Source organism: Lithobates pipiens, unplaced genomic scaffold (assembly GCF_037356315.1).
Source record: "Lithobates pipiens isolate NorthernLeopardFrog02 unplaced genomic scaffold, aLitPip1_a1.2 Scaffold_28, whole genome shotgun sequence".
Lineage (NCBI taxonomy): Eukaryota > Metazoa > Chordata > Amphibia > Anura > Ranidae > Lithobates > Lithobates pipiens.
Window position 1 is genome coordinate 42969412 of NW_027507789.1, and position 17488 is coordinate 42986899.

The following is a 17488-nucleotide window of genomic DNA, read 5'->3' on the forward strand; positions in this document are numbered from 1 at the left end:
GCAATGTTATCAGATTATCCATTAGGTACTTTGAGCAACACAGGATTGTGCCAGTTATTACAACATGTTTTCCCTGTGAAAAGAATAAAAAACAACACTGTTTTAACACACAGTGACGTCTATACTGTGCAAAACATATGATTCACTGGAGTAGTATTTATCAGTAAGGCGGGCGGTGATGCATGGCATGTGGACGCAGGCAATCCAATTTTATGAATCAGTAGTATCATGGCATTACGAGCAGGCTGTTCTTCCTGGCTATTTATCTACTACAGCATATACTGCATGCGTGACAAGGATAATAGTATTTAAATCCAATTATAACTGATATCTGGAGTCATTCAAGCATACAGAACTCAGGAACACTACTGAAGCACTAACATCCTGTGAAAGGCCATCGGCATGCCAATTTTCTTATCTTCAAATAAGGTGTATTTTATTGTTTAAAAAAATGTAGTTTTATAAACAACCATATAAATAAATATATAGAAAAGACACAGACAAGATATGTTGAAGTAGAGGGGATGGCGAAAATTTACATGGGAACAATAGGTTTATACTGAAACAAAAGTCCTTAGTGATTCACTGCTGAGTTTAAAAAAAAAAAACAATCAAGATAAAAGTGTCCTGCAAAAGATGAACTGTTATACTTACCACTCCAAGGGCCCATTTGTCTACCTTCCCTCTTTTCCAGCGATGCAGCTGCCATCAGTCTCTTTGGCATTCAACACTTCTGGGATCAGACTCCCTTTTTCCCGACCATGGGCTGTGGTTCCATCCTGTAGTGGTGTAAAGCCCCATACACACTACCAGTTTTTCTGCTGAGTTTTTCCTTCAGATTTACCAAAACCATATAATATGAGGTCAAACCTTAGGAGTTTCAATGTGTATGTAACCATGCAGGCCCTTCTACTACATGGTTTTGGTAAACCTGAAGGAAAAACTCAGCAGAAAAACTGATAGTGTGTATGGGGCTTAAGTGTTGAAGGATTGAACTATGATGTATGACAGGAAATCCAATCAGGCTCCTAGAAGTGTTGAATGTGAATTAGTAGGACACATGGTCTATGATTGGCTATGGTTCCTGTCTTTGCCTGGCCAATCATTATCTGCTGGGTTCTTCGGTTTTCTGGATTCCAAGACATCAGGCTGTAGGGTGCCAGCAGGAACACCCACTTTTTAAATTTTGGCAAATTCATCAGAAACTAGCCAGAATTTGATCAGTATATCATCAGCTTTACAATGGTGCTCAGTGGAAAATTCCCTCTTTGTACTGGTGCTCAGTGCGGGAGATCAAGACACTATTTCAAGGAACCCCTAGCAACATGAGGTGACACACTAAGGTTTCATAGAACTCTGGTTGAGAGACACTGGGTTAAACCATGACATACCAGATATAATATTACAGATGGACAATTCAGTAGGGCCAAAGCTTTGTTGGCCATATTTCTCCTGTGGGTCACAAGAGTGCACTTAGTGCTGCACTCCAGTGACCCGTATATACTTTAGCCCACTGTTGGTTGAACAGTGGGCTAAAGTCTGCTGACAGCACTCAGCCGGTCCAGACTCTGGAGGGATCCTGACTTCATTGAAGACCGAGAGCAATCAAACAATCCAGTGGAAAAGTCCGGCGGACTCAAGTCCGCCGGACAATCCGCCCTTGTGTAGGCTCCGGCGGACTGTTTTTTACCCAAAAGTCCAGCGGACTAAGAAAGTAGTTTTGCACTCCAATCTTTTCACCGGACTCGCATTTCGGCGGACAGTACGGTTGTGTGTGTGCCAGTCCACCGTACTTTTGAAATGAATAGACTTTTCCCGCCCAGAGAAAAGTCAGCTCAAAAGGTGCTTTGGGCCCCATGTTGAGGGCACGCGGCCTGGTACGGCTCAGGGGGGGGTAGCTCTCGCTCGCCCCCACCCCCTTTCCTGGCCGGCCGGGTAGCGTACTCAGATAAGGGTCTGATATGGACCTGGGGGATTTTTCGGCGTAGGGATTTCCCTTTAAGTCCATACCAGGTGACGGGACCAGCGACGCTTACTTCGCTGGTCCCGGCTACCTGGAGCCACGCTCAAAATGAGCGGATTTTACTCCGTGTGTGTGGACGAGTCTGTTCATTTTAAAAGTACGGCGGACTTAGTACGCCGTATTTAATCCGCCGCAAAAGTACCGTGTGTGGGCAGGTAGTTCGTTCGGACAGTCCGCCGGATAGTCTGCTACGTGTGTACGCGGCATTAGAGGCAGCAAGGAACAGATGCAGCATTGGACAGATGCTGCATCCACCTAGATCAGTATGTACGTTTCTTTTTTTTAAATCCTGCACTTCTCTTTTAAGAGGTGTTTTGGGAAATCCACAGACCCCACTGTTTAGCTCCATCGCAGCCAACTCCCTTCAGCTGTCATTTAGAAGCAACCAGAATGGAAGGAGGGGGTAGGGAACATTGTCATTGCCAGATAAGTGCTGAAGGTGTAACTAGGGTGTAGATCTATGCCTCTTAGTCACCAACTATCTAGGCCTTTTGTTTTTCCAAAAGCTATTTAATAAACTAAAAAACACAAAGTCAATTAAATTACACATAAGAATGACATCTATAGATAAATGTGTCATTGCACATCAATATCTGTCTCTCATTAAAAAAAAAAAAGTGTCTTCCGAGACTGAGCAGGTTCATGCCAAAAGAGAAATGGCGCCACCTACAGCCTTTCAGTAGTCAAATGCAACACTATTTTCAAATGCTGTGTGTGTTAGCAACAAACCTGGATGCACCTGATTTCCCTTAAATCCAGAACAATATTCCCAAAGCACACATTCCTGTAAGAGTCTGTAAGGTAAGTGGGTGCTGAAGCAACCAATGGCTTTGATTGTGAAAAATTTAGAAAAAAACCCCCAAAAAAACAGTTTTTATAGTTTGATTGAAAGTGAGAGGATGGGATTATAAAGGTGCTCAAATAATCAAATACATATCACAGATATAAAATTTGTAAGAATTTATTTATTGTTACAGAGAGTAGAAAAAGGTTCAATAAAAATAATTGACAAGGCATATACAAATTGCTTTTTTTTTGGGTCGCTGGTGTCCCACAAAGGTGAAGATGGTCACAGGTAGGTATTCTATCCCAACATTGGCTTCCCCAATGTACCACCAATATTAAACCAGCTCTAGCACAGACAAAGTACAAAGAAATTATCGTCAATTATATTGTAAATATAGGCAAGGATATAGAAGTATGTTTACATAACATCTGTCATGGTTTCAGAGCACAAATACCCACCTCCGCCAATCCTAGATCAAGGGGCACAAGGAAAGGGGGCCCCACCACCCCAGCCAGAGGCGGGGGAGGCCGTGCAAAACCACAGGAGGTACAAAAGGACCAGGCTACAATATGCAAACAAAAGAAAAAACAGGTTTTTAATTGTTATATTGGACATAGACCATTGTCCAATAGAGGGGGGCCAGCAAGGCCTCAACTTGTACTTACTATGCTCAGTAATATGCGATGGATAATGCAGGGGCGCCTGGTAATGAGGTCAGTCTTGCACTGAAATGCCTTATTTGCGAGAAAGGTAAGGGCGTATTCAAAATGTTCAACACTGTATATAACTCAGTGATATAAAAAAAAGTGGGGGAGAGGCAGAGTGTATATAGATGAATACAGAAAGTGGAAAAAGGGGGGGGAAATACTGCGCTCCTAAAAGAAACAAAAAATATGTGAAGCAGCATCTAAATATATGGAATACACCCATATATATAATAATATATATATATATAAAAAATAAAAAATAGTTGCGCTAAAAATGAAAAACACCAATAGTGAACCAGTGTTGTTCAAATTGAAAGAAAAATATTGACCAATAGAAAATTATTACAAACCAAATAATGTGAAATAAGTGAATAAAAGAGGATGATGATAAAAGTAAAAAAGTCCCAAAAATATATATAAATGAATAAAGTCCAAATGATCAAATAATTGAAGTGATATAAGTGCGATTTTCCATCACCAAAAAAGTGCTGAACACCATAAGAAATGCACGCTTACCAGAAGGCAAGCAAAACTCGCTTGCGGCTGTACACCCAGCCAGGGCCTTTATCCTAGATGGTCCGGGGCAAACAGCTCAGAGAGCGCTAAACCACAGAAACGCAACACGATCAATAGATCAATAGACCAGATTTATGATGTTGCCAAATCGAGTATGTGTCAAATTTCATTTCACCCAAAAATAGAAAGAAGGGAACCTCCCATAGTGTAATACTGGCATATGTACTTTAAAGCGGTTGTATAGTCTTTTTTTTTACTTTTACCTACAGGTAGGTATAAAAAAAAAATATCTCCTAAACCTGTATGGTTTAGGAGATATTCCCCTCACAATGCCTCGCAATGAGCCGCTGACTGCAGCGGCGCATGCACACAGGGGATTCTCGGCTGGAAGCCCGGCAGACGCCAGACCCTGCTGGAAAGAAATCTCCCGCGCACATGCACGGGAGTGATATTGCTGCTCCAGCCACTCACAGCGCCGGAGCCGCAATACCCAGAAGACATGCCAAGGGAACATGTCAGCTCCCTCCGCGTGTATCGGGTGAGATGTCGGGGCCTCGTTCTAAGGTAAGTATTTCATAATGAGCTAGTATGAGATGCATACTAGCTCATTATGCCTTTTCCCTTGCAGGTCTTTAATAAGAAAGGTAAAAAAACTCACTTACAAGCGTAGAGATAAAAACAACATGGATAGCCAGCCGGATTGCGAACATCCGTTCGCTCAGAGATCAAACGCGATGATGTCAGCGAGTCCTGTTCTTTTTTCTAATGAATACAGAAAGGCCAAGCTCAATTCACCGCCATTGTGTTATCAGCAAAAATGTAAGTACGTAATATTAGTTTAACAAACAGCAGAGCAGTCAGCTTTAAGAGAGAAGAAGAGGGATGAGAGTGTAACCCATTATAACAGGCATGTAAAGCCAACACGCTGTAAGGCATCAACAAACGGTGAAAGACCGATTAAAAAATTGCTTATCTGTGCATCCAAGAAGTACCATACGAAATATAAAGGGTTTAGGCATTAAGAGAGCATCAGATCTATGATCTCCAGCCGATCGTATGCTGGAGTGGCTGGCCTTAAATACCTCCCACTCACTCGGCGTCTGACGTCACCGAGCGAGCGCATACAGAAAGTCCCCATCGCGCATGCGCCAATATGAGATCCCTTTGCCAGCCTACAATCCTTAAGGAATCCAAGCGGCGAGGCAGAACAGAGTGGTAACGTGACGCATAGACGTCGTCTCAATAAGGTATGTCATGAGAGGCGTAACCTATGGGAAAGACGGACAAATAGGTCCACCAATGATGCTCGGGCCGACAGGGCCCGGGGTGGGACAGCGGAGGCTACAATTCGCACAGGCTCAACAAAATTGGACAACAGAAGATTGGAAAAACATTGCCTGGTCTGATGAGGCTCGATTTCAGCTGTGACATTCAGATGGTGGGTTCAGAATTTGGCATAAACAACATGAAAGCATGGATCCATCCTGCCTTGTATCAATGGTTCAGGCTGGTGGTGGTGGTGTAATGATGTGGGATATTTTTTTGGCACACTTTGGGCCTCTTAGTACCAATTGAGCATCGTTTAAACGCCACGGCCTACCTGAGTATTATTGCTGACCATGTCCATCCCTTTATGACTACAGTGTACCCATCTTCTGATGGCTCCTTCTAGCATTATAATGCACCATGTCACAAAGCTCAAATCATCTCACCACTGGTTTCTTGAACATGACAATGAGGTCCCTGTACTCCAATGGCCTCCACAGTCACCAGATCTCAATCCAATAGAGCAGCTTTGGGATGTGGTGGGATGGGAGATTCGTATTATGGATGTGTAGCCAACAAGTCTACAGCAACTGTGTGATGCTATCATGTCAATATGGACCAAAATCTCTGAGGAATGTTTCCAACACCTTGTTGAATCTATGCCACCAAGAATTAAGGCAGTTCTGAAGGCAAAAGGAGATCTAACCCGATACTAGTAAGGTGTACCTAATAAAGTGGCCGGTGAGTGTATGTATTGTAAGCTCCTTGAGGGCAGGAACTGATGTGAAGGTATAAAATATATGTGTAAAGTGCTGCATAAATTAATGGCGATATAAAAGTACTTGAAATAAATAAATAAATAAAATAATACAGCTTTAAATACTTTTTTTTTTAACAACATTTTGCGTTTGATAAACCATTGTGCAAATATTGTGTGCCATAAAAAATTGGAACTACTGCTATTTTATTCTCCGGGGTCTCTGCTTTCAGAGAACATATAATGTTTGGGGAACAAATTTTCAGGCCTAAAATGATTTTTGAAAAACCCTTCACAGAAAAACACAAGAACGCCACTGTTCAGGGTAGTGCAGTTTGATGGCATGTCACAGGATTGTGATACCCTAAGGCAGGCATGTCGAAAGTCCGGCCTGCGTTCCAGTTTCAAACGACCCCCCTGGTAATTTGTACATGCATATCTTTTGAGGCCAACGAATTTCCGAGTGACGGGGGTCACAAAGGATATATATGCTGGCTGCCTAGGAAGGAATGGGGGGGGGGGGGGAGTGCCGCCCCCCTCCCTGTCTCCTGCAAGGCTGCAGATGGGCAAAGATAAGGCTGCACTGCTGGAAATGGTAAGTTAGCAGTCATGTCAATGGTAAGTCTGCATTCATGGCAATGTGGGTGCTGCATTTATGGCAATGGGGGGTGCTGCATTCATGGCAATGGGGGGTGCTGCATTCATGGCAATGGGGGGTGCTGCATTCATGGCAATGGGGGGTGCTGCATTCATGACAACGTGGGTGCTGCATTCATTGCCACGGTGGGTGCTTCATTCATGGCAATGGTGGGTGCTTCATTCATGGCAATGGTGGGTGCTGCATTCATGGTAATGTGGGTGCTGCATTCATGGCAACCTGGGTGCTGCATTCATGGCAGTGGTGGGGCTGCAGATGGGCACTGACCCTTATTTTGCTTCACAGTTCTTTATTTAAAATGTAAGATTTTTTCCCCGAAACCTCTCTCTTAAAGTGGGAGCAAACCTGCTGACATTTTTTTTTTTTTTTTTAGACCTGTAAGGGAAAAGGCATAATGAGCTAGTATACACCGCATACTAGTTCATTATGAAATACTTACCTTAGAACGAGCCCCCGACATCTTGCCCTATCCACACCGAGGGAGCTGACATGTTCCCTCAGCGTGTCCTCCGGGTATCGCAGCTCCGGCGCTGAGTGGATGCGCGTGGGAGATATATTTCCGGCAAAGTCCGGCGTCTACCGGGCTTTCAGCCGAGAATCTGCTGTGCGCATGCGCCGCTGCAGTCAGCGGCTCATTACGAGAGGAATATCTCCTAAACCGTACAGGTTTAGGAGATTTTTTTTTTACCTACAGGTAAGCCTTATTATAGGTTTACCTGTAGGTACAAGTAAAAAAAAAAAAAAAACACTATACAAGGGCTTTAAAGTGAAGGTGTGAGTTATACACCTATAAATACGGTATATCCAAATAACACGCCGGAGCTCATCTCCTCACCACACACAGCCATAAAGACAACAGAACTCTTGCTGGGCGGTGTATTGGCGCTCGGACGAACACCCTTAGATCAAATTTTAATGGTTCAAAGAATGGCAGGCAAAATGGTCGGCCCTCACACATGTTCACTTCATCAAATTGGCCCTCTGAAAAAAGTTTGGACACCCCTTTCCTAAGGTGTGACATGTTTGGTATCTATGTACTTGATGTAACCTCTTCTATTATATGTTACCTGATAAATTGGGTGTTAGATTGTATTTGTGTGCACTGAGGTGATTTTTACTGAAAATAATGGGTTTGATAAACGTTTGTGTTATAACAAATGGCAACTAACACCATTTTCTTCTCCGGGGTCTCTACTTTCAGAAAACATTCCCGTTTAGGGGTTTAACTAATCTTTATGCCTAAAGAGTACCTTTTACTATGTGTGGAAGAAAAGCTTAGGCAGTGAAAGGGTTAACAATGGCGGCCTGTATCGCTCCTTCTCCTCAATATCCAGGCGGGGACGTTCTATGAGCGGAGGATGTTCGGAGGGAGGACGCGCTCACCGTTTCTATAACGAACCGACTTGTCCCATCCCAGCCGCCGTACCTCAGCTTCTCCTGCCAATCCCGGAAAGGGGAGCCGTCCCGCGGTGCACTCTGGGAAGTGTAGTCCTCCCTTCCGCCTCCTCTGTCATTGGGACGACTCACAGAACTACAAGTCCCATGTTCTCCCGTGAGCCTCGGCGCGACCTGGCCAGGCTGGGCTGGGGAAGATGGCGGCGCCTTTGGTGCTGGTGATACTGATAGCGGTGACAATCAGGGCTGTTCTGTTCCGCTCCAGCCTGGCCGCCTTCATTTCCGAGCGGGTGGAGGTCGTGTCCCCCCTCAACTCATGGAAGAGAGGTGAGGGGGCGCCGGGGGGGGGGAGGAGGGTGCTGGGACAGGTGTGGTGGGTAGGGGTGTGAGCAGGGAGGAGTGCGAACAGGTGTATGGGTGAGGACAGAAATGGGGGGCAGGGAAAACATGGAAGAGGGGGAGGATGGGGGGGGGGGAGTGGCATGGAGGATGATTAGGATGGGGGATGACATGGATGGTGATGATGATAGGGGGAGGTGACATGGAGGATGATGATGGGGGGTGACATGGAGGAGGATGATGATGATGATGGATTGGGGGGGTGACATGGAGGATGATGGATTGGGGGGGTGACATGGAGGATGATGATGGGGGGTGACATGGAGGATGATGATGAGGGGGTGACATGGAGGATGATGATGATGAGGAGGGGGTGACATGGAGGATGATGATGAGGAGGGGGTGACATGGAGGATGATGATGAGGAGGGGGTGACATGGAGGATGATGATGAGGAGGGCGTGACATGGAGGATGATGATGAGGAGGGGGTGACATGGAGGATGATGATGAGGAGGGGGTGACATGGAGGATGATGATGAGGAGGGGGTGACATGGAGGATGATGATGAGGAGGGGGTGACATGGAGGATGATGATGATGATGAATGGCAGCACAGTGGTGTAGTGGTTAGCACTCTCCCCTAGCAGTAAGAAGGGTCGCTGGTTCAAATCCCAACCACGACACTACCTGCCTGGAGTTTGCATGTTCTCCCTGTGCCTGCGTGGGTTTCCTCCGGGTACTCCGGTTTCTTCCCACAATCCAAAGACATGCAGGTAGGTTAATTGGCTTCTGTCCAAAATTGTCCCTAGTATAGGAATTGGGACCTAGGATAGTGGGCTCCTTGAGGGTAGAAACCGATGTGAGTTTGCAATGTACAGGGATAGGGACAATTGTAGACACTCACTCAGGTTGAACTGGATGGACTGGTGTCTTTATTCAACCTAACTATGAAACTATGAAACTACTATGATGAGGGGGTGACATGGAGGATGATGATGAGGGGGTGACATGGAGGATGATGATGATGAGGTGACGTAGTTTCATAGTTAGTAAGGTTGAATAAAGACTCCAGTCCATCCAGTTCAACCTGAGTGAGTGTCTACAATAGACCCCATCCCTGTACATTGCACACTCACATTGGTCCCTACCCTCAAGGAGCCCACAATCCAAGGTCCCCATTAGAGGTCGACCGATATATCGGCCGGCCGATATATCAGCCGATATTTGCCGTTTTTTAAATAATCGGCATCGGCCGATTTGAGCTGATAAAAAGCCGATTTAGAACTACAGCGGGACTTTTCTATTACAGAAGTCATTTCAGTCAGTGTAAGTTGCCTGAGTCGTCATAGCAACCCTTTCCTCCTCTCTGGGCAGACTGCCAAGAAAAGAACAGAATGATACAATGTTTACACTTGAATGAATGAAATCATCTCTGTGTGTAGAAGTTCTCAGTTTAACCATTTAAAGACTAAATCTTTTCTGACACTTGTTGCTTACAAGTAAAAATCCTGTATTTTCTTTTTTTTTAAGATCCTGCCAGCGCATCGCCTCAGTGTGAAAGTTTCACACAGACTGCAGGGGAGCCATTTTACAGGCGCTATTTTTAGCCCAAAAGCGCCTGAAAAACGCCCCAGTGGGAAAGGTGTGTTAGATCAAGGGGGATTAAAAAATAAAATAAAAAAGGAAAAAAATAAATAAAATAAAATCGGCCTAACATATCGGCCCAAAAAAAATCGGCATCATATATCGGCTATCGGCCGCCATGATTTCTAAATATCGGCATCGGCCAGAGAAAAACCCATATCGGTCGACCTCTAGTCCCCATTCATATACTAGGGCCAATTTGGGACAGAAGCCAATTAACCTACCTGCATGTCTTTAGATTGTGGGAGGAAACCGGAGTACCCGGAGGAAACCCACGCAGGCACAGGGAGAACATGCAAACTCTAGGCAGGTAGTGTCGTGGTTGGGATTTGAACCAGCGACCCTTCTTACCGCTAGGTGAGAGTGCTAACCACTACACCACTGTGCCGCCCATAAACATGGAGGACGACGAGAGGGGGGGTGACATGGAGGACGACGAGAGGGGGGTGACATGGAGGACGACGAGAGGGGGGTGACATGGAGGACGACGAGAGGGGGGGTGACATGGAGGACGACGAGAGGGGGGGTGACATGGAGGACGACGATGGGGGTGACATGGAGGATGAAGATGGGGGGGGGGGGTGATATGGAGCATGATAATGGGGGGGTGACATGGAGGATGACGAGAGGGGGGGTGACATGGAGGATGACGAGAGGGGGGGTGACATGGAGGATGACGAGAGGGGGGGTGACATGGAGGATGACGAGAGGGGGGGTGACATGGAGGATGACGAGAGGGGGGGTGACATGGAGGATGACGAGAGGGGGGGGTGACATGGAGGATGACGAGAGGGGGGGGTGACATGGAGGATGACGAGAGGGGGGGGTGACATGGAGGATGACGAGAGGGGGGGGTGACATGGAGGACGACGAGAGGGGGGGTGACATGGAGGACGACGAGAGGGGGGGTGACATGGAGGACGACGAGAGGGGGGTGACATGGAGGACGACGAGAGGGGGGGTGACATGGAGGACGACGAGAGGGGGGGTGACATGGAGGACGACGAGAGGGGGGGTGACATGGAGGACGACGAGAGGGGGGGTGACATGGAGGACGACGAGAGGGGGGGTGACATGGAGGACGACGAGAGGGGGGGTGACATGGAGGATGAAGATGGGGGGGGGGGGGTGATATGGAGCATGATGATGGGGGTGACATGGAGGATAATGGGGGGGTGACATGGAGGATGACGAGAGGGGGGGGGTGACATGGAGGATGACGAGAGGGGGGGGTGACATGGAGGATGACGAGAGGGGGGGGTGACATGGAGGATGACGAGAGGGGGGGGTGACATGGAGGATGACGAGAGGGGGGGGTGACATGGAGGACGACGAGAGGGGGGGTGACATGGAGGACGGCGAGAGGGGGGGTGACATGGAGGACGGCGAGAGGGGGGGTGACATGGAGGACGACGAGAGGGGGGGTGACATGGAGGACGACGAGAGGGGGGGTGACATGGAGGATGAAGATGGGGGGGGGGTGATATGGAGCATGATGATGGGGGTGACATGGAGGATAATGGGGGGGTGACATGGAGGATGACGAGAGGGGGGGGTGACATGGAGGATGATGAGAGGGGGGGGGTGACATGGAGGATGACGAGAGGGGGGGGTGACATGGAGGATGACGAGAGGGGGGGGGTGACATGGAGGATGACGAGAGGGGGGGGGTGGTGACATGGAGGATGACGAGAGGGGGGGTGGTGACATGGAGGATGACGAGGGGGGGGGGGTTACATGGAGGATGATGATGGGGGGGGGGGTTACATGGAGGATGATGATGGGGGGGGGGGGTTACATGGAGGATGATGATGGGGGGGGGGTTACATGGATGATGATGGGGGGGGGGGGTTACATGGAGGATGATGATGGGGGGGGGGGTTACATGGAGGATGATGATGGGGGGGGGGGTTACATGGAGGATGATGATGGGGGGGGGGGGTTACATGGAGGATGATGATGGGGGGGGGGTTACATGGAGGATGATGATGGGGGGGGGGTTACATGGAGGATGATGATGGGGGGGGGGTTACATGGAGGATGATGATGGGGGGGTTACATGGAGGATGATGATGGGGGGGGGGGGTTACATGGAGGATGATGATGGGGGGGGGGGGGTTACATGGAGGATGATGATGGGGGGGGGGGTTACATGGAGGATGATGATGGGGGGGGGGGGGTTACATGGAGGATGATGATGGGGGGGGGGGGGGGGTTACATGGAGGATGATGATGGGGGGGGGGGGGGGTTACATGGAGGATGATGAGGGGGGGGGGGTTACATGGAGGATGATGATGGGGGGGGGGGGGTTACATGGAGGATGATGATGATGGGGGGGGGGGGTTACATGGAGGATGATGGGGGGGGGGGTTACATGGAGGATGATGATGGGGGGGGGGGGTTACATGGAGGATGATGATGGGGGGGGGGTTACATGGAGGATGATGATGGGGGGGGGGGGGGTTACATGGAGGATGATGATGGGGGCGGGGGGGGTTACATGGAGGATGATGATGGGGGGGGGGGTTACATGGAGGATGATGATGGGGGGGGGGGGTTACATGGAGGATGATGATGGGGGGGGGGGGGTGACATGGAGGAAGATGGGGGGGTGACATGGAGGATGATGATGGGGGATGTGACATGGAGGATGATGATGGGGGGGGTGACATGGAGGATGATGATGGGGGGGTGACATGGAGGATGATGATGATGGGGGGGGGGGGGTGACATGGAGGATGATGATGGGGGGGGGGGTGACATGGAGGATGATGGGGGGGTGACATGGAGGATGATGATGATGATGATGGGGGATGGTGACAAGGATGATGATGATGGGGGGAGGAGACATGGAGGATGATGGGGGGTGGAGACATGGAGGAGGAAGATGATGATGACGAGGGGGGGTGACATGGAGGAGGATGATGGGGGTGACATGGAGGAGGATGATGGTGATTGGGGGGGAGGGTGGAGGGACAGAATTGCTGAGGAGAAGAGTGTGGAGTAGAAAGACAAGGAGGCTGAGTGTGTTTAGGAGATGAGTATGGATTCCAGGTACAGTAGGGTAGATGTTGGGATGGGTTCTTGGGACTGCAGGGAAGATGCTGATCATGGGAGATTACTGGAGGGAAGATGAAGGTGTCAAATCGCACGCCTGGAACCTTGGAGAGACATAAGCTGGTGGGGAAACACTCGGCACCCATACAGAAGTAAAATCGGTTTTGCATAGGCTTCTGTATTAGTTTGTTCAGTAGACATTGTAATAACCATGGGGATGCTCGGGCTGAACACGGAAAGTGGGACAAGATTTGTTTGGCCTTCTCTAACTTCTCTTGAGACTTCTCCCTGAGTATTTGTAGGTGCTTTTTATATAGCATCTATTAAAGTGGTTGTAAACCCTTACAAACCACTTTGACCTACAGGTAAGCCTAGATTAAGGCTTACCTGTAGGTCCAAGCAATATCTCCTAAACCTATATGGTTTAGGAGATATTTGCCCAAAAACGGGCACCGCTGTCTACGGCGCATGCGCCGTAGACAGCGGCGCGCAGGCGCACTGAGGGCGGCATTTCCAAGAATGGAGCTGCCGCGCGTGTCGACTCCCGTGCGCATGCGCGGGAGTGACGTCATCGCGGCTTCGCCGAATGACAGCGGCGGAGCTGCGAGACGCCACCAGCAAGATGGATGCGGCGGACTACAGGGGACAGCGGTGACTTCCCTGGCTCCTGTGTCAGGTAAGTGACACATAATGGGCTACTATGCGATGCATAGTAGTCCATTATGCTTTACCTTTGCAGGGAATGAAAGAGGAAGTAAACCCATCAGGGTTTACTTCCTCTTTAAAGCATGCTTTAAATTCCTCCCTAGAGCCAGCCAGTGTGAATTTTGGCCAATTCAGCAGCAACCAGTCGAGATTCGAATCGTGCATGAGCAGGCTGGTTGCACTAAAGTTGATTTAAAAAAATATATATATATTTTCTTTGCTTCATTGAGGGATACGGCACCTTTAATCTTGACCTTAGGGTTATATCGTCACCTTTAGGAGAGGTAGGGGTGCAACAGATCAAAAAACTCACGGATCGGATCGTTCCTCGGATCAGAGTCGCGGATCGGATCATTTTTTGGACCAGCAAATTATTTAATTTGCAAAAACCTGTGAAAATTCCACCACCATATAGTCCCCACTGTTATATACACAATCTCCCCCACTGTAATATTGTCTGGGCATGGCTGGGTACGACTGAGCATGGCAGGGTATCGCAAGAGTATTGGCAGGCAGGGTATCGCAAGAGTATTGGCAGGCAGGGTATCGCAAGAGTATTGGCAGGCAGGGTATCGCAAGAGTATTGGCAGGCAGGGTATCGCAAGAGTATTGGCAGGCAGGGTATCGCAAGAGTATTGGCAGGCAGGGTATCGCAAGAGTATTGGCAGGCAGGGTATCGCAAGAGTATTGGCAGGCAGGGTATCGCAAGAGTATTGGCAGGCAGGGTATCGCTAGAGTATTGGCAGGCAGGCAGGGTATCGCTAGAGTATTGGCAGGCAGGCAGGGTATCGCTAGAGTATTGGGGTATTGGCAGGGTATGGAGGGATGGCTGCTTCCATCTCAGGATCTCTCCCCTCCACTGTACAGATTAGTACAGAGAGGGGAGAGAGGAACCGGCGTTTGTTTACAAGTGATCGCTCCGTCGGAGGGATCACAGTGTAAACAGCCTGGGTGTAGAAAGATGGCCGCCGCTTCGGAGCTAGGCCGAAGCCGTGGCCTTTCCTAAGGCCGAGACTGCGGAGCGCGGCATGTGCCGATCCGAGTGGGGTGACCCGTTCGGATCACGGATCAGTGACGATCCGTTGCACCCCTAAGGAGAGGACTAGGCAGAACACATAAAACAGCAAAGCTGCATAGTACCGCCCAGGGGGCGGTCCTACTGGCTATAACCCCTCGCTCTGCCACCAGCAGCTCAGTTTTTTTCTGCCTAGTCTTAAGAGAAGGACCTGGCTCACTCTGGGGACCAATGGTCCTGCATTTTTTTTCTTTTTCTGCTGTTTTTTGATTCCTGTGATCTACAATCAACAGCCGGGCTGGGTGACAGGCTGGATAATATAGATCCTGGTAGTCTCCCCAGCCTGGTCATCAAGCGTGTGCAGACCTTAGCTACACGCTGGGTCGTCCACGACATGCCCCGTCTGATCCAGGGGCGGCTGGTGAGCTATATGCTCTGGGGCACACATATGACCAGGCTACTGCTGTCCGTGTCACAGTATGCCGTGGCCAACAGCCTCCCCATACTGCTCGGGTGATGGGTCTGTCCATAGAATGCGTCCAGCAGGGGGTAAATACGGTTCCACCTGTTTCAGCAGGATGGCACAGCTGGACATTCCCTGGGAGGTCGACTAGGGGGGTCTCTCTCTCTCCCCCCCGGTATCCAGGTTAGATGAGGTAACCACGATTCCGGTGGAAGGGTCCCCCTATTTCAAGGACCCTGCCGACAGAAGGGCCGAGGCGGTTGCCCGGTCCATGTTTACGGTGGTGGGGTCAGCATTGCAGCCAGTGTTAGCCACGGCCCTGATGTCACAAACGCTTACTGAATGGGCTAAGTTGTTGCACCGCGAGTTGGAGAAGAAACGGGTTTCCTCAGTCTGGCCTTAAGCATGTCTGTGATGCGGCCCTGGATACTGCCCCTTTGCTTTCTAGAGCCTCAGTATCAGCAGTAGTGCTGCGTCGCTTGATTTGGCTTAAATGCTGGTCTGCATACCAGACATCTAATGCCGCATACACACGATCGGAATTCTCGTTGGAAAAAGCTCTGATGGTTTTCCTGATGGAATTCCGACGAAATTCCGCTCCAGCTGTCTTGCCTACACACGGTCACACCAAATTCCGATAGTTTAGAACGCGGTGACGTACAACACATATGATGGGACTAGAAAAAGAAAGTTCAATAGCCAATAGCTTCTGTCTCGTAGTTGAATCTGAGCATGCGTGATTTTTGGCATGTCGGAATTGCATACACACAATTTCCGATAGAAAGTTTTTCCGTCGGGAAAATTGAGAACATGCTATCAATTTTTGGCTGGCGGAAATTTGTGCAGCTAAATTCCGATGGAGCATACACACTGTTGCATTTTCCGATGAAAAGCTCTCATTGGTCTTTTCCTGGCCAGAATTCCGATCCTGTGTACGCGGCATTAGAAAGCACTGGTGAATTTGCCAAGGTGAGAGTATTTGGAGCCTCGCTGGATGACATTATTAATAATCTTACTGGGGGAAAGAGTACTTTGCTCCCACAGGCCAGAAAGGGTAAGGAGCCACGCCGTAGGCAGGGGCCCTCCTTTTCTGCTCAGAAGCAGATTTTTCATCCGCCTGGGTCGGCAGGTAAGCGCCCCCAGTCTGACAAGGTGCTTGCTGAGGGACAAAAGTGTCCCTGATTTCGCAAGCCGAACAAGCCTGCAAGCAAATCTGTTGCCGCATGAAGGTATGCCCCGCCCGTCTCTCAGGTGGCTGGTCGCCTTCTGGAGTTTGCAGTACGGTGGACCTCCCTCCTTTCTGACCAGTGGGTCTGCGAACTGGTTTTGTCAGGCTACAAAATTTGTTTTTCTTGTCCGCCAAACAGATTTTTTTTTTCCCTCCAACCTTCATCTTCTTCCAGCTCATTGGGAGGCCCTGTTTGGGGCAGTACAGGACCTGCTGCTGCTGCTCGGGGTGATAGTACCTTCACCGACGCCGGAACGGTTTCAGGGATTCTACTCCAATCTGTTTGTAGTCCCAAAGTAGGAAGGGGTCTGTCCGGTCTGGATCTCAAGGCCCTCAACTGCTTTGTGAAGGTGAAAAGTTTCAGGATGGAATCAGTTCGTTCCGTGGTAGCTGCACTCCAGCAGGGGGATTTCTTGGCGTCTTTGGACATCAAGGATGCATATTTGCATGTCCTCATATGTGTCAGGCATCGGAGGTTTCTGCGATTTGCAGTCGGGGACGAGCACTACCAATTTGTAGCTCTCGCATTTGGCCTAGCGACGGCGCCAAGGGTCTTCACCAAGGTGCTAGCCCCAATTCTGCTGTTGCTTAGACAACGAAGGATCGCAATCGTGGGTTACCTGGACGATCTCCTCCTGCGAGCAGCTTCTGCCTCAGAATTAAGGGAGGATGTGTAGACCACCATACAGACTCTCTTGGAGTTTGGGTGTTGAGCCTCCAGAAGTCAGTGTTGGTGCAGACTCAGCGGTAGGGGTTGATTACCTGGGGTTGATTCTGGACTCCTCAGAGGCGAGAGTTTTTCTCCCTTCGGGCAAGCTGAAGACTCTTCAATCGGCGGTGCATTTATTGGTGTCCCGCCGGTGGTCGTCGCTGCGTTTCTGCATGCGAGTTCTGGGTCTCATGGTAGCCACTTTTGAAGCGCTACCT

General features: G+C 49.2%; 1 protein-coding gene across 1 annotated transcript in view; it reads left to right on the top strand.

Annotated features, from left to right (window-relative positions):
- Positions 1-8262: 8262 nt before the first annotated feature.
- The window catches only part of PIGU (phosphatidylinositol glycan anchor biosynthesis class U), a 35337-nt gene continuing 26111 nt past the window's right edge, over positions 8263-17488 (top strand). Inside the window, exon 1 of the mRNA XM_077459144.1 lies at positions 8263-8436. Coding sequence (XP_077315270.1) covers positions 8307-8436 — 130 coding nt within the window. The 5' untranslated portion in view covers positions 8263-8306. The remainder of the gene's footprint in view (positions 8437-17488) is intronic.